The following is a 26,861-nucleotide window of genomic DNA, read 5'->3' on the forward strand; positions in this document are numbered from 1 at the left end:
TCACACAAATTATCAATGAACCTACCAGGTACAACCCCAAATCCGTAAACACGGGCACCCTCATAGATATCATCCTAACCAACCTGCCCTTCAACCAGGATCTCAGCGATCACTGCCTCATTGCTTGCATCCGTAATAGGTCTGCGTAATAGGTCTGCGTAATACCGCCTCCCAGCTGCCCACTGCAGGCTAGGAAAGAGTCACCTCTGATAAATCCAAGATAATTGAGAATTTCAATAAGCATTTTTCTACCTGGTCAAAAGCCCAACACCCCAACAGCTACTTGCCCAAGCCTCCCCATTGCTTCTTCAACCAAATAGCTGATGTTCTGAAAGAGCTGCAAAATCTGGACCCATACAAATCATCTGGGCTAGACAATCTGGACCCTCTTTCTAAAAATGATCCGCCGAAATTGTTGCAACCCCTATTACTAGCCTGTTGAACCGCTCTTTTGTACCATCGAAGATCCCAAAAGAACGGAAAGCAAAACTGCTACAGACCTATATCTATCCTACCCTGCCTTTCTAAGGTCTTTGATAGCCAAGTTAACAGATCACCAACCATTTCGAATCCCACCGCACCTTCTCCACTATGCAATCTGGTTTCAGAGCTGGTCATGGGTGCACCTCAGCCACTCTCAAGGTCCTAAACGATATCATAACCACCATCGATAAGAGACAATACTGTGCATATGTATTTATTGACCTGGTCAAGGCTTTCGACTCTGTCAATCACCACATCCTCATCGGCAGACTCGATAGCCTTGGTTTCTCAAATTACTGCCTCGCCTGGTTCACCAACTACTTCTCAGATAGAGTTCAGTGTGTCAAATCGGAGGGCCTGTTGTCCGGACCTCTGGCAGTCTATGGGGGTGCCACAGGTTTCAATCCTTGGGCCGACTCTCTTCTCTGTATACATCAATGTCATCGCTCTTGGTGCTGGTGATTCTCTGATCCACCTCTACGCAGACGACACCATTCTGTATACATCTGGCCTTTCTTTGGACACTTAACAAATCTCCAAACGAGCTTCAATGCCATACAACACTCCTTCCGTGGCCTCAACTGCTCTTAAATGCAAGTAACACTAAATGCATGCTCCTCAACCGGTCGCTGCCCACACTTGCTCGCCCATCCAGCATCAATACTCTGGATGGTTCTGACTTAGAATATGTGGACAACTACAAAATACCTAGGTGTCTGGTTAGACTGTAAACTCTCCTCCAGACTCACATCTCCAATCCAAAATTCAATCTAGAATCGGCTTCCTATTTCGCAACAAAGCATTCGTCACACATGCTGCCAAACATACCCTCGTAAAAGTAACTATCCTACCGATCCTCGACTTCGGCGTTGCAATTTAAAAATAGCCTCCAACACTCTACTCAGCAAATTGGATGTAGTCTATCACAGTGCCATCCGTTTTGTCACAAGTCCCATATACCACCCACCACTGCGACCTCGATGCTCTCGTTGGCTGACCCTCGCTTCATATTCGTCGCCAAACCCACTGGCTCCAGGTAATCTATAAGTCTTTGCCAGGTAAAGCCCCGCCTTATCTCAGCTCACTGGTCACCATGCAGCATCCACCCGTAGCACGCACTCCAGCAGGTATATTTCACTGGTCACCCCCAAAGCCAAGTCCTCCTTCAGCCACCTTTCCTTCCAATTCCCTGCTGCCAATGATTGGAACGAACTGCAAAAATCACTGAAGCTGGAGACTTATCTCCCTCACTAGCTTTAAGCAACAGATCACTGCACATATCCCATCTGTAAATAGCTCCTCCAACTACCTCACCCCCATACTCTTATTTATTTTGCTCCTTTGCACCCCAGTATCTCTACTTGCACATTCATCACGCCAGTGTTTAATTGCTATATTGTAATTATTTCGCCACTATGGCCTATTTATTGCCTTACCTCCCTTATCCTACCTCATTTGCACACACTGTATATAGACTTTTTTTCCATTGTATTATTGACTGTTTGTTCATTCCACGTGCAACTGTTGTTTGTGTCGCACTGCTTTGCTTTACCTTGGCCAAGTCGCAGTTGTAAATGAGAACTTGTTCTCAACTAGCCTACCTGGTTAAAGGTGAAATAAAACAAATACAAATGAACATTTCTTACCAGGATTCTCTCACCTGACATTATTTGAAGGACCATTTCATGTCCAAAAAAAAATATTTAATGTTGCCAAGAAACAGGCAAGTAATGTGGACTCAACTTTTGTTACAGTGAAAAGGATTTGAATTGTGGGTTCCAATCTGGTGCGCCGAGCTGAATCAAGGGCTATCCAAACTTTGGGGAGTAACCTCAGGCTTAATGCCACAGTGTCCTCGTTTGGACAACATACAAGCTACAGTATATATTTTGCACACACACCTTCCCACACATGAAACTTAAATAAGCAAACATTGTCAATACAATAATGTAACCACCTACACACTGTCTTGTACAACTAGACATGTGGGGACACACATTTCAGTCCAATTTAAAATCCTATTTTCCATGTACCCTAACCTGAAAACCTTAACCCTAAACCTAACTGTAGCTCCTAACCCCAATTCTAACCTTAACCCTAAACTTAAAAGTATCATTTGACCTTGTGGGGACAAACAAAAAATGTCCCCAGATGGTCACATTTTTGTTTACTATTCTTGTATGGACTTTTGGTCCCCACAAGTATAGTTAAACACATCCATCCACAAACACTTTTTGCTGACCCTGTACAATATCAATACACTCAAGTCAAATACATGTGTTTATGTCTCTGTGTGTGGGTGTGTGTGTGTGTGTGTGTGTGTGTGTGTGTGTGTGTGTGTGTGAGAGGATGTGTCTGTGAGAATCTGCTCCCTGCAGTCCCTCCAGGTGTGTGTGTGTGTGTGTGTGTGTGTGTGTGTGTGTGTGTGTGTGTGTGTGTGTGTGTGTGTGTGTGTGTGTGTGTGTGTGTGTGTGTGTGTGTGTGTGTGTGTGTGTGTGTGTGTGTGTGTAATGTGACTGACTTCTCTTGCAGGTCGTGCAGGCTCTGCTCTGCTCTCTGTAGGCCCTCCAGGTCCCTCATCATCTTGCCCAGGTGGTCTTTGGAGCTACGGTTCTGGATGTAAGCAAACCAGCAGCCACCCAGCGCCATCACTATGGAGACTACCAACATCAGGTCCTTCAGGTAGCTGTGTCTGCTCACTGGCATAGGGAGAGAAGGGGTCGGGGGTGAGTGGGAGAGGGACAGAAACAGACATGGTTTCGTTTAAGTTGATTTCACGTGTGTTGAGAACCCAAATTGTATTCTGATCTGAAGAGGACTAGCCAGAAGAGGCCTGGCAACCCCTCTGAACCTGGTTCCTCTCTAGGTTTCTGCCTCCTAGGGAGTTTTTTGCTTCTGCCTATGCATTTCTTGCTCTTCTGGGTTTTAGGCCGGGTATCTGTAAAGCACTTTGAAAACTGCTGATGTAAAAAGCGCTTTATAAAATACATTTGATTGATTGATCTGATGCCTTTGCTTGTGAAGGAAGTTTCCTTTCCTTTGACATCGAGGGGAATGTTGATACAATGGGTGTGATCATGAGTGACAAAGAGGTGATCATGAGACAAGTTATGGTTACACTGTAGGCTACACTGAGTAACATCTGTGGAACAAAATGTGTGCATAAACAGGTGTGTCTGACTGAACAAATGAGTTACCTGGAAATGTTGCCTATTGTTTGTTTAAGGTTGGCAGAGCCATACATAAAAGCAACTGACTAAAGGTCTTCACAGGTCCAAAAAGTTGGACTTGGACCCAAATGGACCAGAAGACAACCAGTCACAAATCAGGTGCAAAACATGTCAGTCAGGGCTGTAATTAGCACTGAGGACACCTAGGTGAGCGTCACCTGGAATGCTTTTCCAACAGTCTTGAAGGAATTCCTACATATGTTGCGCACTTGTTGGCTGCTTTTCCTTCACTCTACGGTCCAACTCATCCCACACCATCTCAATTGGGTTGAGGTCAGGTGATTGTGGAGGCCAGGTCATCTGATGCAGCACTCCATCACTCTCCTTGGTCAAATAACCCTTACACAGCCTGGAAGTGGGTTGGTTCATTGTCCTGTTGAAAACAAATGAGTCAGTCTCACTAAGCCCAAACCAGATGGGATGGCGTATTGCTGCAGCATGCTGTGGTAGCCATGCTGGATAACTGTGCCTTGAATAAGTAAATCAATGACAGTGTCACCAGCAAAGCACCACCACACCTCAATGCTTCTTGGTGGGAATCAAACATGTAGAGATCATCCGTTCACCTACTCTGCCTCACACAAAGGCATGGCGGTTGGATCCAAAAATCTCAAATGTGAGCTCAGACCAAAGGACAGATTTCCCCTGGTCTAACATCTAATGCTCATGTTTCTTGGCCCAAGCAAGTCTCTTCTTATTGGTGTTCTTTAGTAGTGGTTCCTTTGTAGCAATTTGACCATTAAGGCCTGATACATGCAGTCTCATCTGAACAGTTGATGCGGAGATGTGTCTGTTACTTGAACTCTGAACCATTTATTTGGGCTGTGATTTCTGAGGCTGGTAAGTAATGAACTTATCCTCTGCAGCAGAGGATACTCTGGGTCTTCCTTTCCTGTGGCAGTCCTCATGAGAGCCAGTTTCATCATAGCGCTTGATGGTTTTTGCAACTGCACTTGAAGAAACTTTCAAAGTTCTCGAAATTTTCCGGATTGACTGACCTTCATGTTTTAAAGTTATGATGGACTTGTTGTTTCTCTTTGCTTATTTGAGCTGTTCTTGCCATAATGTGGACTTGGTCTTGTACCAAAAAGGGCCATCTTCTGTATACGACCCCTACCTTATCACAATAGAACTGATTGGCTCAAATTAACTTAAGGCACACCTGTTAATTGAAATGCATTCCAGGTGACTACATCATGAAGCTGGATGAGAGAATGCCAAGTGTGTGCAAAGCTGTCATCAAGGCAAAGGGTGGCTACTTTGAAAAATCTCAAATATAAAATATATTTTTTAAACACTTTTTTGGTTACTTCATGATTCCATAGTTGATGTCTTCATATATATTATTTTAAAATGTAGAAAATAGTACAAATTAAAAAAACTGGAATGAGTAGATGTGTTTTAAGCTAGTTAGCATGTCTTAACAAAAGACTACTATGCAAGTATCTATTTCAATAGAAATTCACTGCAACAACTGTAGGTGGACGTACTAGCTGGTAAATTCGCTCTGGTCATCTACTCCGATTTCAGACCACGGGTAAGATAATATGTAGCTAGCTAGACTCAGATATTACACGTTTCTAATTTTGATGAAGTATTTTCATTTTAAATTAAAATACACTATTATCTAGCTAGCTGGCATGCTAGCTAACGTTACGTGTATGATCTTATTATTCGTATCTCAGAGCCACTAGTTATAGCCTAATGTTAGCTAGCTATCATTGAACCTGGTTAGTTAGCTACCTACAGATTCATACAGGGTAGTAACATCATGACTTGGGATTATGGTTCATTGTTTACCTAGCTACATGTCTTAACAAAACACTCATCTGAGTGTTGCAGACTACAGAATATCTGATGAATTTACGAATGCTCAACACCTGTTGAATATGGCCGATGTCAGTAAAAAAAAAAGCATAAATTGCCAGCAGCACAGTTAGTCACCAACGCTCTGCATAACATGGAAACAGCCTAACCAGCTCTGCTAGGGCGAGTAAAATAGTCTGAGTGGGGTGTTCTCTCATTATGTGTCTGGAAGTAGCTAGCAAGCTAGCCAATGTCAGCCAAGTTAGCTCGGGTGCTTGACTGCCGTTGTGAGGTCAGAACGTTCGTATCATCCCTACTCATCGGCCAGAGCGTTCATTGTGCGCTCCGACAGTGAAACGCTCTGAATTTACAAACGGACAATCTGACAGTTGCAGTCACCAATGCTCTGAATAACATAACATCCTAACCAGCTCTGCTAGGGAGAGTAATGTTCAGTAAGCTGTTCTCTCATTTGTGTCTGGAAGTAGCTAGCAAGTTAGCGTGGGTGCTTGACTTCTGTTAGTACAGAACGCTCGGAGCAACCCTTAAAAAGCAGGTGGGGCTAAAGCTTAAGAGGGTGTGAACAATGCTGAATGGGTGAAGACAAAGGGCTCTCCAGTAGTAGTACCAAAACATTCAAAGGCCATTTTCTCAAAAGTGAGTTTACAAGTTTATCCACATTCAAAGAATAGTCACTTTCCCATTGTTCCGCAACTGTACTTTCATCCGATGTAAAAAAAATACATTTCAAATTTTGCTACATAAGACCGATTTGAGCCGGTCAGTCACAAATGTGGAATAAGTCCAGGAGTATTGTATATGCCTTCAGAAAGTATTCACACCATTTTACTTTTCCCACATTTTGTTGTATTACAGCCTGAATTTAAAATAGCCCATCATGTCAAAGTGGAATTGTTGTTTGAAGACATTTTGTAATAAAATTGTCAATAAATGTTAATAAGTTCAGGAGTAAAATGTCCTTAACAAGTCAGACAATAAGTTGTATGGACTCACTAATAGTCTTAAATTATTTTTGAATGACTACTGTATCTCTGTACCCCATACATAGTCAAGCAGGGAATTTCAAAAAACAGATTCAACCACAAAGACCAGGGAAGTATTCCAATGCCTCGCAAATAAGGGCACCTATTGGTAGATGGGTTAAAAAAAGCATACATTGAAATCCCTCCCATGTTTTATACACAAGTGTATGTTGTGGGGCGGCAGGTAGCCTGGCGGGTAGTAGCGTTGGGCCAGTAACCAAAAGGTGGCTGGATTGAATCCCCGAACTGACATGGTAAAAATCTGTCATTCTGCCCCTAGGCAAGGCAGTTAACCCACTGAACCCCGGCGCCGAAGACGTGGATGTCGATTACGGTAGCCCTCCGCACCTCTCTTGATTTAGAAGGGTTGAGTTAAATGCAGAAAACATTTCAGTTGGACAACTGAAAAGGTATTCCCTTAAAATTCCATTGGTAAATGAGTAAAAAAAACATGGTGAAGTTATTAAATACACTTTGGATGGTGTATCAATACAGCCAGTCACCACAAAGATGCAGGCGTCCTTCTTAACTCAGTTGCCAGAAAGGAAGGAAACCACCATGAGGCTAATGGTGGCTTTAAAACAGTTAGACTTTAAATACGCCCAAAACCACTCATTCCTATAATTTACAGTGTTACATAACACTAATATGTGACTCGTTTCAGGAAACTACAGTAGGCGTATGTCGCACGTCACTACTTCACGGGAGCGGCATTTGAACATAAAACCATTTTTGAACATGTGAACTGTGATGTGCCTTAACACACTTGTATTCCATCCATAAATATGAATACAATTGTTCAATTATGAGCCAAGTTGGTTAGCTAGCAAACGTTAGCTTGACAGAGTGAAAAGGAAGCACAGAACAAAAATATTCCATAACATGCATACTGTTTGCACTAAGGTAGGGTAGCCTTGTGGTTAGAGCGTTGGACTAGTAACCGGAAGGTTGCAAGTTCAAACCCCCAAGCTGACAAGGTACAAATCTGTCGTTCTGCCCCTGAACAGGCAGTTAACCCGCTGTTCCTAGGCCGTCATTGAAAATAAGAATTTGTTCTTAACTGTCTTGCATTTACTACCTCTGAGGGTTTAGAGCTTGAGGTAGTCACCTCATGCAAGTACTTGGGAGTATGGCTAGACAGTACACTGTACTTCTCTCAGCACATATCAAAGCTGCAGGCTAAAGTTCAATCTAGACTTGGTTTCCTCTATCGTAATCGCTCCTCTTTCACCCCAGTTGCCAAACTAACCCTGATTCAGATGACCATCCTACCCATGCTAGATTACGGAGACATAATTTATAGATCGGCAGGTAAGGGTGCTCTCGAACGGCTAGATGTTCTTTACCATTCGGCCATCAGATTTGTCACCAATGCTCCTGATAGGGCACATCACTGCACTCCATACGTCTCTGTAAACTGGTCATCTCTGTATACCTTTCACAAGACCCACTAGTTGATGCTCGTTTATAAAACCCTCTTAGGCCTCACTCCCCCCTACTCAAGATATCTACTGCAGCCCTCATTATCCACATACAACCGTTCAGCCAGTCAAAGCACGTTGACAGAGTATTTTGTGTAGATTGTTGACAAATTACAATTAAATACTTTAATCCCACTTTGTGTTACGATCGTCGTAGTGAGGAGACCAAAGCGCAGATTGATGTGAATACATACTTTTAATGTAAGACGAATGAGCACGAAGCACGAAACAAACAAAATAACTAAATGAACATGACCGCTATCAGCACTGAGTGCAAACATGCAACATCACATAGACAATCACCCACGAATTAGACAGGAGAAAAACACAACAAACCACCCCTTGTCACACCCTGACCTAACCAACATAATAAAGAAAACAAAGATAACTACGGTCAGGGCGTGACACTTTGTAACGCAACAAAATGTGGAAAGACTCAAGGGGTGTGAATACTTTCTGAAGGCACTGCATATCTCTATCTTTTGAAGGCCCTCGTATCAACAAAAGGAAATTAGAGTTGAAGTCAGGAGTTTACATAAACAAGTTAAAATGACAGAAATCAATCACAGAACAACAGCAAAGGACCTTGTGAAGATGCTGGAGGAAATGAGTACAAAAGTATCTATATCCACAATAAAACAGGTCCAATATCGACATAACCCGAAAGGCCACTCAGCAAGGAAGAAGCCACTGCTCCAAAACCGCCATAAAAAATCCAGACTACGGTTTGCAACTGCACATGGGGACAAAGATCGTACATTTTGGAGAAATGTCCTCTGGTCTGATGAAACAAAAATATAACTGTTTGGCCATAATAACCATCATTATGTTTGGAGGAAAAAAAGGGATGCTTGCAAGCCGAAGAACACCATCCCAACCGTGAAGCATGGGGGTGGCAGCATCATGTTGTGGGGGTGCTTTGCTGCAGGAGGGACTGGGGCACTTCACAAAATAGATGGCAACATGAGGTAGGAAAACTATGTGGATATATTGAAGCAGCATCTCAAGACATCAGTCAGGAAGTTAAAGCTTGGTCGCAAATGGATTTCCAAATGGACATTGACCCCAAGCATACTTCCAAAGTTGTGGCAAAATGGCTTAAGGACACCAAAGTCTAGGTATTGGTGTGGCCATCACAAAGCCGTGACCTCAATCCTATTGAACATTTGTAGGTAGAACTGAAAAAGCACGTTCGAGCAAGGAGGCCTACAAACCTGACTCAGTTACACCAGCTCTGTCAGGAGGAATGGGCCAACATTCACCCAACTTATTATGGGAAGCTTGTGGAAGGCTACCCGACACGTTCGACCCAAGTTAAACAATTTAACGGCAATTCTACGAAATACTAATTGGCTATGTAAACTTCTGGGAATGTGATGAAATAAATAAAAGCTTAAATAAATCTATTATTCTGACATTTCACATTCTTAAAATAAAGTGGTGATCCTAACTGACCTAAAATTGGGAATTTTTACTTAAGGAATTGTCAGAAACAGAGTTTTGTATTTTGCTAAGGTATATGTAAACTTCTGACTTAATCTGTATATAAGAACACCTGCTCTTTCCATGACATGGACTGAACAGCTGAATCCAGGTGACAGCTATTATCACTTGTTAACCTGTTAAGTCTACCCCCTACTTTTTCGAACATTCTGTTAAAAATCGCGCAACATTTCAGCGCCCTGCTACTCATGCCAGGAGTATAGTATATGCATATGATTAGTATGTGTGGATAGAAAACACTCTGACGTTTCTACTGGTTAAATCACGGCTGTGACTATAACAGAATGTGCGTTTCATCGAAAAGCGCAGGAAAATCTGATCACTGAAAATTGGAAAATATATCAATGCGCCACTTGCATTTTATTGTTGAATGGAAACCAAATTACCTGGAGCCGAGATTGCAATTCCTACAGCTTCCACACGATGTCACCAGTCTTGTCATTTGCCTGGGCTTTGTTTCTTGGTCAAACGAACAAGAGACAGCCCATTTCTTCAGGTCTCCGACAGGATGTTTTGGTCTTGAAATATCTGGACATTATTTCAAGACGTGGAGCTATAGAATATACATCGCCCCATGATCAATTTGATAGATTATTAACGTTTACTAATACCTAAAGTTGCATTACAAAAGTATTTCAAAGTGTTTTGTGAAAGTTTATCGTCGACTTTTTTAATTTTTAAAAATGACGTTGCGTTATAAAACGCTGTTTTTTCCTTGATCACACAGTCTTCATAGATCGATATCTAGGCTATATATGGACCGAATAGTGACATTTATGGGACATCTAGGAGTGCCAACAAAGAAGATCGTCAAAGGTAATGAATGTTTTATATTTTATTTCTGCGTTTTGTGTAGCGCCGACTATGCTAATTATTTTGTTTACGTCCCATTCGTGTCTTTTGGGGTGTTGCATGCTATCAGATAATAGCTTCTCATGCTTTTGCCGAAAAGCATTTTAAAAATCTGACTTGTTGGCTGGATTCACGAGTGTAGCTTTAATTCAGTACCCTGCATGTGTGTTTTAATGAACGTTTGAGTTTTAATGAGTGCTATTAGCATTTAGCGTAGCGCATTTGCATTTCCAGATGGCTAGATGGGACGCATGCGTGTCGGGTCGACGTAAGAGGTTAAATTCCCTTAAAATCAGTTCAGATGAAGGGGAGGAGACAGGTTAACTTCTTACGGCTGAAATCCCACTAACGCAGCCAGTGAAAGTGCAAGACGCCAAATTCAAACAGAAATCTCATAATTAAAATTCCTCAAACATACAAGTATTTTACACCATTTTAAAGATAAGTGTTGTTAATCCCACCACAGTGTCAAAAAGGCTTTATGACGAAAGCACACCAAACGATTATGTTAGGTCAGCACCTAGTCACAGAAAACCACAGCCATTTTTCCAGCCAAAGAGAGGAGTCACAAAAAGCAGAAAGAGATACCATTAATCACTAACCTTTGATGATCTTCATCAGATGACACTCATGTTACACAATACCTGTATGTTTTGTTCGATAAAGTTCATATTTATATCCAAAAATTTCTTTACATTGGCACGTTAGGTTCAGTAATGTTTTGCTTCCAAAACATCCAATGATTTTGCAGAGAGCCACATCAATTTACAGGAATACTCATCATAAACATTGATGAAAGATACAAGTGTTATGCATAGAATTAAAGATACACTTCTCCTTAACCTCTTGGTCCTACCTGGCACGCAGGCCATCTGGAAATGCAAATGCGCTACGCTAAATGCTAATAGTACTAGTTAAAACTCAAACGTTCATTAAAATACACATGCAGGGTATTGAATTAAAGCTACACTCGTTGTGAATCCAGGCAACAAGTCAGATTTTTAAAATGCTTTTCGGCGAAAGCATAAGAAGCTATTATCTGATAGCATGTAACACCCCAAAAGACCCGCAGGGGACGTAAACAAAATAATTAGCATAGTCATCGCTACACAAACCGCACAAATAAAATATAAAACATTCATTACCTTTGACCATCTTCTTTGTTGGCACTCCTAGATGTCCCATAATCACTATTGGGTCTTTTTTTAGATTAAATCGGTCCATATATAGCCTAGATATCGATCTATGAAGAATGTGTGATAAACAGAAAAAAATAGCGTCTTATAACGTAACGTCATTTTTTAAAATTAAAAAAGTCGACGATAAACTTTCACAAAACACTTCAAAATACTTTTGTAATGCAACTTTAGGTATTATTAAACGTTAATAAGCGATCAAATTGATCACGAGGCGAAGTATATTCTTTAGCTGTCCGTCTGGAAATAATGTCCGGGTAATTCTCAACCAAAATATCCGGTCGGAGACCGGAAGAAATGCGTTGCCTTGTGTCTGTTTGACCAAGAAACAAAGCCTAGGCAAATGACAAGACTCTAGACAACGTGTGGAAGCTGTAGGTATTGCAACCTCAGCCCCATTAAATGTGGTTCACCTTTATCAATGGGTTCAAGTCGCGCATGGATATATATTTCCATTTTCAGTGATCAGATTTTCCTGCGCTTTTCGATGAAACGCACGTTCTGTTATAGTCACAGCCGTGATTTAACCAGTTTTATAAACGTCTGAGTGTTTTCTATCCACACATACTAATCATATGCATATACTATATTCCTGGCATGAGTAGATGGGCGCTGAAATGTTGCGCGATTTTTAACAGAATGTTCAAAAAAGTAGGGGGTAGGATTAACAGGTTAATGCAACAGTTGTGTCAGATTTCAAAAAAGCTTTACGGCAAAAGCACACTATGCGATAATCTGAGTACAGCGCTCAGCCACCATACAGATACCCGCCATGTTGTGGAGTCAACAGAAGTTAGAAAAAGCATTATAAATATTCACTTACCTTTGATGAACTTCATCAGAATGCACTCCCAGGAATCCCAGTTCCACAATAAATGTTTGTTTTGTTCGATAAAGTCCATAATTTATGTCCAAATACCACATTTTTGTTTGCATGTTTAGTTCACAAATCCAAATTCATGATGCGCGAGGACTAGATCCAGACGAAAAGTCAAAAAGTTCCGTTACAGTTTGTAGAAACATGTTAAACGATGTATAGAAACAATCTGTAGGATGTTAACATAAATCTTCAATAATGTTTCAACCGGAGAATTCCTTTGTCTTTAGAAATGCAATGGAACGCCGCTAACTCTCACGAGCACACGCGACTGAGCTCATGGCACTCTGCCAGACCTCTGGTTGAAACATCTCTCTTTCTCTCCCCCTTCACAGTAGAAGTCTCAAACTGTTGACATCTAATGGAAGCCCTAGGAAGTGCAATCACACCAAATTTACACTGTATCTTGGATAGGCAAAGAGTTGAAAAACTACAAACCTCAGATTTCCCACTTCCTGGTTGGATTTTTCTCAGGTTTTTGCCTGCCATATGAGTTATGTTATACTCACAGACATCATTCAAACAGTTTTAGAAACTTCAGAGTGTTGTCTATCCAAATCCACTAATACTATGCATATCTTAGCTTCTGGACTGAGTAGCAGGCAATTTACGCTGGGCACCTTATTCTTCCAAGCTACTCAATACTGCCCCCCAGCCATAAGAAGTTAAAGGGTTTTAAGCCTTAAGACATGCATGTGTGCCATTGAGGGTGTGGGGGGGGTTGCAACTAAACATTAGGAAGGTGTTCCTAATGTTTGGTAAACTTAGTGTAAATAATCTCTGCCCCGTTGCAAAATGTGTAGAATTACAGCAAATTTGCTTTTAAACTGCTTCACTTTCTCTACGCCCCATGACAAATTGTGTAGAATTGCAGGAAATGAACTCTAAAACTTAAAAATGTCTATGCTGACAAGAGGGGGTAGAGTTACAAAGAACAAGCCATCTCAGACTGGCCAATAAAAAGAAAAGATTAAGATGGGCAAAAGAACAGACACTGGACAGAGGAACTCGGCCTAGAAGGCCAGCATCCCGGAGTCGACCCTTCACTGTTGACGTTGAGACTGGTGTTTTCCCGGTACTATTTAATGAAGATGCCAGTTGAGGACTTGTGAGGCGTCTGTTTCTCAAACAAGACACCAATGTACTTGTCTTCTTGCTCAGTTGTGCACCGGGGCCTCCCACTCTCCTCTCTATTCTGGTTAGAGCTAGTTTGCACTGTTTTGTGAAGGGAGTAGTACACAGCGTTGTACGAGATCTTCAGTTTTTTGTAATGGTCATGCTGTTTAAGCAACTTCTTGATATGCCACACCTGTCAGTTGGATGGATTATCTTGGCAAATGAGAAATGCTCACTAACAGGGAGAGAGCATAGAAGGTCAGACAGGAATTCACATATCAACCACACATGGACACACACATTTAGACACTCACTGAGTGGTGGTCCGAACAGCACGGTGTCCATTGCTTTCAGTTGTAGTTTCTGGGCGTGACTCCGGTCAATAATCTTCAGAATGGACAGAGTGAGAGTGATGTTCTTTACTGCCAACCTGAGGGAGGAGAGGAGAGAGGGCGTGAGAAGAGAAGAGAAGAGAGCAGTGTGTGTGTCTGGTATTAGGTGTACATGTATGTGTGGGTGGTTCTTGAATTGTGGTGGCATTTTGGATTTTTTTATTCATATGTAATTGGCTACAGCTTCGCATTCTAAATAAACTAATATAATGACTTTAAATATTTTGTTTTACCTTTATAACTTTGTGCCACCAGTAGGGGGTAACACCAATGAGAAGTTGTAGGTTATTGATGATTTTAAAAAAATGCCTTGTAACGATGTACGCTGAGAGTCGGGAAGAAAGTTCTGGGAGTGAGGGATTTAACAAAATAAAACAAGAACCTCAAACAACGCCCAGACATGAAACAGAAACAATGACACCTGGGGAAGGATCCAAAGGGAGTGACATATATATATAGGGCAGGTAATCAAGGAAGTGATGGAGTTCAGGTGTCTGATGCACAGGTGCTCGTAAAGATGGTGACAGGTGTGCATCAAAACGAGCAGCCTAGTGACTATGAGGCCGGAGTGGGGAGCAGGAGCAGACTGGTCACCTCTTTAGAGGCGCAGGAAACCCGTCAACCCGGCTGAGACGGAGGAGCATGGCGACCTAGAGCGTCGGAGAGAGAGCATAAATGACGGTACCCCCTCCCCGGCGCGTTCGGTTCCAGCCGCAGGACGCCAACCCAAGGGAAGATCCCGGGGATCAGGAGCAGACCGTTTACCCCCACTGATGCGCGGGAACCAGAGAGACTGGCTGAGGCAGGGGAGCCTGGCGATCCAGTTGAGGCATAAGAGCCTGACGAGCCAGTGGAAGCAGGGGAGCCTGGCGATCCAGTTGAGGCATAAGAGCCTGACGAGCCAGTGGAAGCAGGGGAGCCTGGCGATCCGGCGAAGGCATGAAAGCCTGATGAGACGGCTGAGGCATGAGAGCCTGATGAGACGGCTGAGGCATGAGAGCCTGATGAGACGGCTGAGGCATGAGAGCCTGATGAGGCGGCTGAGGCATGAGAGCCTGATGAGACGGCTGAGGCATGAGAGCCTGATGAGACGGCTGAGGCATGAGAGCCTGATGAGACGGCTGAGGCATGAGAGCCTGATGAGACGGCTGAGGCATGAGAGCCTGTAGCGGCTCCCAACGTCATTCCCACCTAACCAAAAATAATAAATAAATAAATATTTTTTTTAAACCACTCCCTGATGCGAGGCGTCATTCTGGAACGATGTGCGCTGAGAGTTGGGAAGCAAGTTCAGGGAGTGAGTGATTTAATAAAATAAACAGAACATAATACAAAACAAAACAAGAACCTTGAACAACACACAGACATGAAACAAACAAAACCAAAGGGAGTGACACATATAGGGCAGGTAATCAAGGATGCTACGGAGTCCAGGTGTCTGACGACGCGCAAGTGCGCGTAATGATGGTGACAGGTGTGTGCCATAATGAGCAGCCTTGTGACCTAGAGCCTCCGCAGATGGTCAAATCTAAGGTCTTTAACTAACGTCCTTACAAATAATTTTGTAAAGTGACTTGATTCATAATTTCTCACAATGTTATTTCCCTTCATTTAAATTGAGTAACAACAAGTGACGCATTGAATTAAGACACCAAATGATCATTGGAAATCTCAAATTATGACATAGTAAAAGGGTGTGATTAGCTTTAACACACAGAAATGTCTGGCCTCGAGAAACATTAACCCTAACCCCATAAGAAAATCTATTTAGAAAGAAAAGAATAGCATATTTTGAGTTTTAATAAGTTACTATCTTTGCTTAGTAGCCTGGGCTATATGCTACCGCATGCTCACTTGTGGAGTGCATGGAACAGCAACTACTCTTAGAAAAAGTGATATTTTGAAATATACAGTTGATGTCGGAAGTTTACATACACCTTTCACAATTCCTGATCTTTAATCATAGTAAAAATTCCCTGTCTTAGTTCAGTTAGGATCACCACTTTATTTTAAGAATGTGAAATGTCAGAATAATAGTAGAGAGAATGATTGATTTCAGCTTTTTTGTTCTTGAATCTTGCGTTGTTTTATATATCAACTCATACAACCTATACCATGGAATCGGTACATCAAAAATCTCTTCCCAACTATTTTGCAATCTGTATGGCACAGTTGTCAACATCCTGGTCCTCAAATGAAACTGGTATACTTTCCTATTTGTGCTATTTTTATACATCAGTTTTGATCCTGTATATTGGGCAGACAGACCAGTTCCCTACCTCCTCCCGCTGCCCCCTGCCTCCTCCATTTTTGAAGGTAATGCTGTAATCAATTGGTTGTTCTCTTGGATTGAGTAGACATTTCCGTACAATTTGGATAACTCCATGAAGGACATAACTCTACCATTCCAATTTACAATATAATTTATGAACAAAATATCCTTTCAAATATCTTTCCCATAAATACAGGTATTTTATCAACTAGCACATTTGAGTCCAGCCATAATATTTGTTGTAATATTTTTTTCTATCTTTTCAGGGGGATGACATTGAAATTGTAGCCATCTCTGCAATGCTTGTTTGAAAAAGAGAGATACTTTGAAAAAGTATGGCAATCTGCACCAAGGCAATTTTTAAACAATGGATGGGCTTTTCTTAGTAATCTACTTGAGAACTATTTAGGGTTCAAATAAAACATTTGAATTAAAGAAGCTTTAGAGAGAGGTTTAGTGCTTTTATATTTAATAATCTCAACCCACCCAATTCATATTCATTATAAATTCGTATTCATTATATAGATAGGCATGTTTTATTTTGTCTGGTTTTGTGTCCCAGATAAAGCTAAATATTTTTGCTCATATGATTTGAAAAACGAATCATCAGTCGTAGGCAGAGCCATAAGTAAGTAAGGAAACCAAGATATACGACTAATGAGATAATCAGGGCAATTCTTCCATAAATAGACAGGTATTTACCTCTCCATGGTTGCAGGATCTTGTCTATTTTTACAAGTTTTCTATTGAAATTCATTGTGGGGAGCTTATTTATATATTTTGTGATACGAATACCGAGTATGTCTACTTCACCATCAGCCCATTTTATAGGTAAACTGCAGGGTAATGTAAAAGTTATATTTTTTAAGGATCCAATACGTAATATTGTATACTTATCATAATTAGGTTTTAGTCTAGAGAGTACAGAAAAGTTATCTCGATCTTCAATGAGACATGGCAGGGACCTAGCTTGCGGACTTGAGTCATTGGCATACATGAGTCAAACTTGAGTCATCGGCATACATGGACACCTTTGTTTTTAAGCCTTGGATTTCTAATCCTCTAATGTTGTTATTGGGTCTGATTTTAATAGCTAGCATTTCGATGGCCATAATGAATAGATATGGTATAGATATGATATGGTGATAGCGGACAACCTTGTTTAACTCCTCTTGACAATTCAAAACTCTCTGAGAAGTAGCTGTTATTTACAATTTTACACCTGGGGGTTGCTATGCATTTTGCTAGTATTTTTTAATCACAACATTGAAGTGTAAGGGGCCTCCAGTGTTTTAGATAGACTGGGTCTTTATATTTGCCATCTGGGTCTTGTTTTAATAATAGAGAAATTAGACCTTCCTGCTGTGTACCTGACAGACTACCATTTCTAGGGAGTAGTTAAAACAATCTAACAATGGAGCTAAAAACAAAACTTTATATACTTCTACCGGTATGCTATCAAGCCCAGGAGTTTTTCCAGACTGAAAGGATTTAATAGCCTCAAAAAGTTCTTCCTCTAATTTGTCCATCGCACTGATCTTTCTGTACATTTGTTAATTTTCCACTTTTTATATTATTTGGAAAGTATTCCTAACCATAATCTTCATTCGGTGGGAAAAGATGAGACGGAAAAGAGAACATCTATGGCAACTGCTCGGCCTCAGACCACAAGGCCCTACAGAGGGTAGTGCGTAGGGCCCAGTACATCACTGGTGCCAAGCTTCCTGCCATCCAGGACCTCTATACCAGTGGGTGTCAAAAGGAATGCCCCAAAAAATTGTCCAAGACTCAAGCCACCCTAGTCATAGACTGTTTTCTCTGCTACCGCACGGCAAGCAGTACTGAAGAGCCACGTCTAGGTCCAAGAGGCTTCTTAACAGCTTCTACCCCAAGAAATAAGACTCCTGAACAGCTAATCAAATGGAGACCCAGACTATTTGCATTGCCCCCCACATTCTACGCTGCTGCTACTCTCTGTTATTATGTTATTATGTTATGCATAGTCACTTTAATAACTCCAACTACATGTACATATTCCCTCAATTAGCTCGACACTGGTGCCCCCGCACATTGACTCTGAACCGGTACCCCCTGTATATAGCCCCGCTATTGTTATTTACTGCTGCTCTTTAATTATTTATTATTTATTATTATTTATTTATTCTTATCTCTTACTGTTTTTTTTGTTATTTTCTTAAAATGTTCTGTTGGTTAAGGGCTTGTAAGTAAGCATTTCACTGTAATACACCTGTTGTATTCGGCGCATGTGACAAATACAATTTGATTTGATTATCTAACATATTAGTTAATTTTTAAAAAACAATGTTTTTGTCTTTTGAGCTTCGAGTCATGAAATCTTTGCAGCCTACTCAGTCACTTTTTATATCTACTGCTTACAGACCTCCTGGGCCATATACAGCGTTCATCACTGAGTTCCCTGAATTCCTATCAGACCTTGTAGTCATGGCAGATAATATTCACATTTTTGGTGACTTTAATATTCACATGGAAAAGTCCACAGTCCCACTCCAAAAGGCTTTCGGAGCCATCATGGACTCAGTGGGTTTTGTCCAACATGTCTCCGGACCTACTCACTGCCACAGTCATACTCTGGACCTAGTTTTGTCTCGTGGAATAAATGTTGTGGATCTTAATGTTTTTCCTCATAATCCTGGACTATCGGACCACCATTTTATTACATTTACAATCGTAACAAATAATCTGCTCAGACCGTGCTATAAATTCTCGGACAACCCAAAGATTCCTAGATGCCCTTCCAGACTCCCTCCGCCTACCCAAGGACCCAAAGGACCTCGGCGTCACTCTGGACCCTGATCTCTCTTTTGACGAACATATCAAGACTGTTTCAAGGACAGCTTTTTTTCCATCTACGTGACATTGCAACAATCACAAACTTTCTGTCCAAAAATGATGCAGAAAAATGAATCCATGCTTTTGTCACTTTTAGGTTAGACTACTGCAATGCTTTACTTTCCGGCTACCCGGATAAAGCACTAAATAAACTTCAGTTAGTGCTAAACATGGCTGCTAGAATCTTAACTAGAACCAAAATATTTGATCATATTACTCCAGTGCTAGCCTCTCTACACTGGCTTCCTGTTGAGGCGAAGGCTGATTTCAAGGTTTTTACTGCTAACCTACAAAGCATTACATGGGCTTGCTCTTACCTATTTTTCCGATTTGGTCCTGCCGTACATACCTACATGTACACTATGGTTACAAGACACAGGCCTCCTAACTGTCCCTAGAATTTCTAAGCAAACAGCTGGAGGCAGGGCATTCTCCTATAGAGCTCCATTTTTATGGAATGGTCTGCCTACCCATGTGAGAGACGCAGACTCGGTCTCAACCTTTAAGTCTTTATTGAAGACTCTTCTCTTCAGTAGGTCCTATGATTGAGTGTGGTCTGGCCCAGGAGTGTGAAGGTGAACGGAAAGGCACTGGAGCAACGAACCGCCCTTGCTGTCTCTGCCTGGCCAGTCCCCCTCTCTCCACTGGGATTCTCTGCCTCTAACCCTATTACAGGGGCTGAGACACTGGCTTACTGGTGCTCTTCCATGCCGTCCCTAGGGGACGGGGGGGACAGGGGGGGGTTCGTCACTTGAGTGGGTTGAGTCACTGACGTGATCTTCCGGTCTGGGATGGTGCCCCTGCCTTGGGTTGTGCCGTGGTACATGGTTCTGATTTCTGGGTGTGTGCGTGCGCGTTCTTGCAAGTAGAAAAACATGTTGACTCACCCTACTTGAAGAGAAACGCCAATGCCATCCTCCTCTATTTCATGTTGACGAAACGGTCTATCATTGTGATACAGTACATGCTTTTATTTTTTGTTGTCCTAACTGGCTAAAATGCTTGCTCGCTAACCTAACTGCCATTCAGGGGCAACGTTAGCTAGTTAACATTAGCCTTATACATCTAGCTACATATTGAACTTCCATCCTCTCAGGCCAGGGGCACAACAATGTATGAATTAATGGTTGGATCAGAATCACCGTTATAATCATTGGCCAGTACAGAGAACTAAGTAAAATCTCCATCCATGGCTAATTTTGGAAAGGGACCATTTTAGCTAGCTAGCTAGCCACAACACAACGAGATGCAAGAATTAAAGTGTTTGTGTCAATGACGTATGCTCTCAATGGGATTTGATAGGAGTGATGCCAAATCCAAGCTGGCTTGCTCAGTTTAGCTCAACGCTATTTTATATTTTTTTTGTTAAGGGAGGCCAGATGCTCGCTGGCTTCCCTTGCCTTCAATGCTACAGGAAGCAACAATGTCATACTTGTTTGGACCAGACCGTATCAGATAGATGGTCTACACCTAGAGAGACAGGGGGGCGCTGTTTCGCTCGCTCTGATGTTTTCTCCTGTGAGATACATTCAGCCTCTTACGAATTGAAGGAAAATGATGTAACACAGAGAGACGAAATATGAATTAATGAATGTTTTTTTCATTGGTAAACTTTTGGGGGGAGCCTGGTTTCCCTTGGCATCCATGAATACAAGTCAGTGTGTTTCATGGTTGCAAAGGGACTCAAATGCCCCCGCAATTCAAGAACGACCTGTGTGTCTATATGAGGCGTGTGTGTGTGTTACCTGGGTAAGGCCCTTCCGTCCAGATTGTGCTTCTTGAAGATGTCCACATACGGAGGGAGCTCCACATAGTGTATGAGCCAGTCCTCCACCTCCTCCACTGTCCAGTTGTACACTACACACACACACACACACACACACACACACACACACACACACACACACACACACACACACACACACACACACACACACACACACACACACACACACACACACACACACACACACACACAAAGATGAATTGAGTAAGAGCACTGGCTGATATCTGGCTTTCTCCCAAATGGCACCCTGTTCCCTATATAGTGCTCTACTTTTGAACAGAGCCCCGTGGGCCCTGGTCAAAAGTAGTGCATTAAATAGAGAATAGAGTACCATTTGGGACGCAACCCTGTCTATCTGGGTCCTACTCTGTCTCTCTGTATCTACCGTGCTAATCTGCTCTAACACAAACAGCTGTCCCAACGCAATGCACACTCACTGACTGACACAAAACAGCCTATTGGAGGACTGGCTGTCCCAATGGACAAACAAGAAACACCTGGATTTATGACAGTGTGAATGATCTCAGGCTTATCCTCCCTCCTCCACAACCCCATCTTAGTCCCTTCACCCCTCGCTCCCTCCCAGATACCCCCCTCCCTCCCTCATTCCCTCCGTACCGTCCGAGGCCCTCCATACGTTCCACATGTCCTCTACACTGATGAGAAGGTCTGCTCCATGGAAACTGTTGTGTTTCCCTTTGGGGTCATGGTACTTCAGATCCTCCCTCAGGAACTAACAGAGAGTGGGAATGTTTTCATTACATAACATAAATACATATTGCTACTGTATGAGGCACAGCGGTACAATAAAATGGGTATACTACGATACTACACTATAGTAGTAAACTGTAACAGTAATAAATATTATGAGGCTGGTGTTGCGGGTGCTGGGGTAAGCTATGTGTTTTGCCTAACATTGTGAACAACTGTTCATATCCTCAGCCACACAAGCAGACAAACAGAAACACACAGAAACACACACACAGAAACACACAGACACACACACACACACACACACACACACACACACACACACACACACACACACACACACACACACACACACACACACACACACACACACACACACACACACACACACACACACACACACACACACACACACACACACAGAGAGAAACACACACACACACACACAAGAAACACACAGGATTAAGACAGCTGTTCTGAGCGCTGCCAGAGTGTTTGCAGGGACACACAAGGACAGGGAGGGGAGGGAAATCGCTAGTTACATTTCGTAATATTATTTTGGCCGATATTACATCAATACTTTGATTCCAACTGTCAATTAAATTTAAAAATGTAATCCTATAGCTTCTTCTCCATCTTATTTTTAAATAGTGAGCCAACCTGTTTTGAGCACTTTTATTTCCATGACTGATCAAAACTCACTTCTCATGCTTTCTCTTGTCTTTCTCCTGGAGAAACTGAGTGTACAAAACATTAAGAACACCTTCCTAATATTGAGTTGCACCCCCTTTTGCCCTCAGAACAGCCTCAATTTGTCATGACATGGACCACAAGGTGTCGAAAGCATTCCACAGGGATGCTGGCCTCATGTTGAAACAAAGCTTCCCATTGTTGTGTCAAGTTGGCTGGATGTCCTTTGGGTGGTGGACCATTTTTGATACACACAGGAAACTGTTGAGTGTGAAAAACCCAGAAGTGTTGCAGTTCTTGACAAATTCACCCTCTGAATGGCACACATACACAATCCATGTCTCAATTGTCTCAAGGTTTAAAATCCTTATTTAACCTGTTTCCTCCCCTTCATCTACACTGATTGAAGTGGATTTAACAAGTGACATCAATAAAGGATCATAGCTTTCACCTTGATTCACCTGGTCAGTTTACGTCATGTGTTTTTAATGTTTTGTACACACAGCGTATAGTGAGCAATATGTTTGGAACATCAAATTGCAATAAAATCGCAGTATCAAATCACAATTCATATAGAATCATGAGAATCACAATACATATCATATCGGCACCGAGGTATTGTTGATATATCGTACCCCCCTATATCGGCCCCTGGCAATTCCCTGCCCTAGTGCTGGATTACATCTCATATGGTGTCCAGGAAACTGACACCTCCTGAAAAAATAGCCTTGAGCTTCAATGTGGCCCTGACCTTCAGAGAGAGTACAGTGTGTGTGTGTGTGTGTGTGTGTGTGTGTGTGTGTGTGTGTGTGTGTGTGTGTGTGTGTGTGTGTGTGTGTGTGTGTGTGTGTGTGTGTGTGTGTGTGTGTGTGTGTGTGTGTGTGTGTGTGTGTGTGTGTGTGTGTGTGCATTGTTAAGTGTGCATGTATCTCACCCCGTCTGTCTCGCTCATGTCCACGGTTCCATCCGCATCATCATCCATCAGTTTGTGGATGCTACGGATCGCCTCGAAACTCAGCAACGCATTCTCATCCTGGCACAGAATCACATCTATCATACACAGTTCTATGGAGAGAGGGAGACAGTGGGGGCAGAGAGAGAGAGGAAGAGAGAGGGGGAAGAGTGGGGAAGAGAAAGTGAGAGAGGGAGGGAGTGAGGGGAGGGGGAGAAAGAATGAGAGAGAGAGAGAGAGAGAGAGAGAGAGAGGAAGAGAGGGAGAGAGAGAGAGAGAGAGAGAGAGAGAGTGAGTGAGAAAGTTTGAGAAGCAAACAGTATCTGTTTACACTAGGCAAATTTCAACCTATCCATCAAGAGGGCCAACAAAGTGGCCTTCAGGGGAACTGACAGAGGGAGGAAATGACTATGCATTGAGAAGTATGTGTGTGTGCGGGCGTGTGTGTGTGAATGTGTGTGCACACAATGCATGCGTGCGTGCGTGTAGTATTGGCCAAGTGAATTTGCAGGGCTACGGGGTTAGACCTCATGATCTAACTACAAAATAAACTGGTCTTAATAGACTAGGAACCACACACAGTCCCCATTGGGAAAATGAGTACAGTGATGTGATACTTACAGTATACAGTGCATTCAGAAAGTATTCAGACCCCTTGACTTTTTCCACATTTTGTTACATTACAGCCTTATTTTAAAATTGATTCAATCGTTTTTTTCCCCCTAATCAAACTACACACAATACCCCATAATGACAAAGCAAAAACAGCGAAGCACCTTTGGCAACGATAACAACCTCAACTCTTCTTAGATATGACTCTACAAGCTTGGCACACCTGTATTTGGAAGTTTCTCGCATTCTTCTCTGCAGATCCCCTCAAGCTCTGTCAGGTTGGATGGGGAGTGTCACTGCACAGCTATTTTCAGGTCTCTCCAAAGATGTTAGATCGGGTTCAAGTTGGGCCACACAAGGACATTTAGAGACTTGTCCCAAAGCCACTCCTGCGCGTCTTGGATGTATGCTTTGGATCGTTGTTCTGTTGGAAGGTGAACTTATGCCCCAGTCTGAGGTCCTCAGCGCTCTAGAGCAGGTTTTCATCAAGGATCTCTCTGTACTTTGCTCCTTTCATCTTTCCCTCGAACCTGACTAGTCTCCGAGTCCCTGCCGCTGAAAAACACCCCCACAGCATGATGCTGCCACCACCATGCTTCACCGTAGGGATGGTGCCAGGTTTCCTCCAGACACGACACTTGGCATTCAGGCCAAAGAGTTCAATCTTGGTTTCATCAGACCAGAGAATCTTGTTTTCCATGGGCTGATAGTCTTTAGGTGCCTTTTGGCAAACTCCAAGCGGACTGTCATGTGCCTTTTACTGAGGGGTGGCTTCTGTCTGGCCACTCTACCATAAAGGCCTTGATTGTTGGAGTGCCGCAGAGATGGTTATCCTTCTGGAAGGTTCTCGCATTTCCACAGAGGAACTCTAGAGCTCTGTCAGAGTGACCATCGGGTTATTGGTCACCTCCCTGACCAAGGCCCTTCTACCCCGATTGCTAAATGTGGCGGGGCGGCCATCTCTAGGAAGAGTCATTAAGAATGGCAACTGTGTTCTTGGGGACCTTCCCCAGATCTGTGCCTCGACACAATCCTGTCTCGGAGCTCTACGGACGATTCCTTCAACCTCATGCCTTGGCTTTTGCTCTGACATGCACTGTCAACTGTAGAACCTTAGATAGACAGGTGTGTGCATTTCCAAATCATGTCCAATCAATCAATTTAGCACAGGTGGACTCCAATCAAGTTGTAAAAATATGTCAAGGATCATGTAAACAGGATACACCTCAGCTCAATTTTGAGTCTAATAGGGGTCTGAATACTTATGTAAAAATCATTTGTTTTTATTTTTTTTAGAAATGTTCTACAATATCTAAAAACGTGTTTTTGTTTAGTCATTATGGAGTACTGTGTGTAGATTGCTGAGGCTGTAACGTAACAAAATGTGGACAAAGACAAAAGGTCTGAATACTTTCCGAATGCACCGTATGTGATGTGATCCAATGTGATGCTATGCAACACTATTCTATGCTAGTTGATGCTAAAGAATGCTATCTAACCTCCGTTGGTGAACATTTGACAACCAATTCCAAGTGTCTGCCTTGGGACCAAAACGTTGTGGGTTCAATGTCCCTTACAGACAGGCCTGCTTTCATTGTACACAGCACACAAGTCTTTGTACGCTGCTGTGATTCTGATGACACTGATCACTTATTGAAGTCAGTTATTAAATCCACTTCAATCAGTGTAGATGAAGGGCAAGAGACAGGTTAAAGAAGCATTTTTAAGCCTTTGAGGCAATTGAAACATTGATTGTGCATATGTGCCATTCAGAGGGTAGATGGGCAAGACAAAATATTTAAGTAACTTTGAACGGGGTATGGTAGTAGGTGCCAGGCGCACCGATTTGTGTCAAAAACTGCAACACTGGTGATTTTTTCACGCTCAATAGTTTCCTGTGTGTATCAAGAATGGTCCACCACCCAAAGGACATCCAGACAACTTGCCATATTCAGCTCCTGAATATGGTCACTTGCCATATTCAGATCCTCCTCCTCTACTGCACCCTGGTCACTTGCCATATTCAGATCCTCCTCCACTACTGCACCCTGGTCACTTGCCATATTCAGATCCTCCTCCACTACTGCACCCTGGTCACTTGCCATATTCAGATCCTCCTCCACTACTGCACCCTGGTCACTTGCCATATTCAGATCCTCCTCCACTACTGCACCCTGGTCACTTGCCATTCAGATCCTCCTCCTCTACTGCACCCTGGTCACTTGCCATATTCAGATCCTCCTCCACTACTGCACCCTGGTCACTTGCCATTCAGATCCTCCTCCTCTACTGCACCCTGGTCACTTGCCATATTCAGATCCTCCTCCTCTATTGCACCCAGGACACTTGCCATATTCAGATCCTCCTCCTCGTCTGCACCCGGGTCACTTGCCATATTCAGATCCTCCTCCTCTACTGCACCCGGGACACTTGCCATATTCAGATCCTCCTCCTCTACTGCACCCGGGACACTTGCCATATTCAGATCCTCCTCCTCTACTGCACCCGGGACACTTGCCATATTCAGATCCTCCTCCTCTATTGATACAACTGTGGGAAGCAGTCAGCATGGGCCAGAATCACTGTGGAACGCTTTCGACACCTTGCAGAGTCCATGCCCCTACAAATTTAGTCTGTTCTGAGGGCAAAATGGGGGGAGTGGGAGTGCAACTCAATAGTAGGAAGGTGTCCTTAATGTTGTATACACTCAGTGTATGTTGTGGGGACGGCAGGTAGCCTAGTGCGTTAGAGCGTTGGGCTAGTAATCGAAAGGTTGCTGGATCGAATCCCCCGAGCTGACAAGGTAAAAATCTGTAGTTCTGCCCCTGAACAAGACAGTCCATTGTTCCCTGGGCGCCGTGGATGTCGATTAAGGCAACCGGCCGCACCTCTCTGATTCAGAGGGGTTGGGTTAAATGTGGAAGACACATTTCAGTGGAAGACATTCAGTTGTACAACTGACTAGGTATCCCCCTTTCAAATCAAATG

At 42.7% G+C, this 26,861-nt stretch overlaps 1 protein-coding gene across 4 annotated transcripts in view; it reads right to left on the reverse strand.

Annotated features, from left to right (window-relative positions):
* The window catches only part of LOC118366071 (stromal interaction molecule 1-like), a 122,611-nt gene that overhangs the window by 56,227 nt on the left and 39,523 nt on the right, over positions 1-26,861 (reverse strand). For all 4 annotated transcript variants that reach the window (XM_052491709.1, XM_052491706.1, XM_052491708.1 and 1 more), the window contains 5 exons: positions 23,244-23,374; positions 21,527-21,641; positions 20,868-20,979; positions 13,902-14,017; positions 3,005-3,182 (listed from right to left, as the gene is read on the reverse strand). In XM_052491709.1, the coding sequence (XP_052347669.1) occupies positions 3,005-3,182; positions 13,902-14,017; positions 20,868-20,979; positions 21,527-21,641; positions 23,244-23,374 (652 nt within the window). The remainder of the gene's footprint in view (positions 1-3,004; positions 3,183-13,901; positions 14,018-20,867; positions 20,980-21,526; positions 21,642-23,243; positions 23,375-26,861) is intronic.

The sequence above is a fragment of the Oncorhynchus keta genome, chromosome 33, assembly GCF_023373465.1.
Source record: "Oncorhynchus keta strain PuntledgeMale-10-30-2019 chromosome 33, Oket_V2, whole genome shotgun sequence".
Lineage (NCBI taxonomy): Eukaryota > Metazoa > Chordata > Actinopteri > Salmoniformes > Salmonidae > Oncorhynchus > Oncorhynchus keta.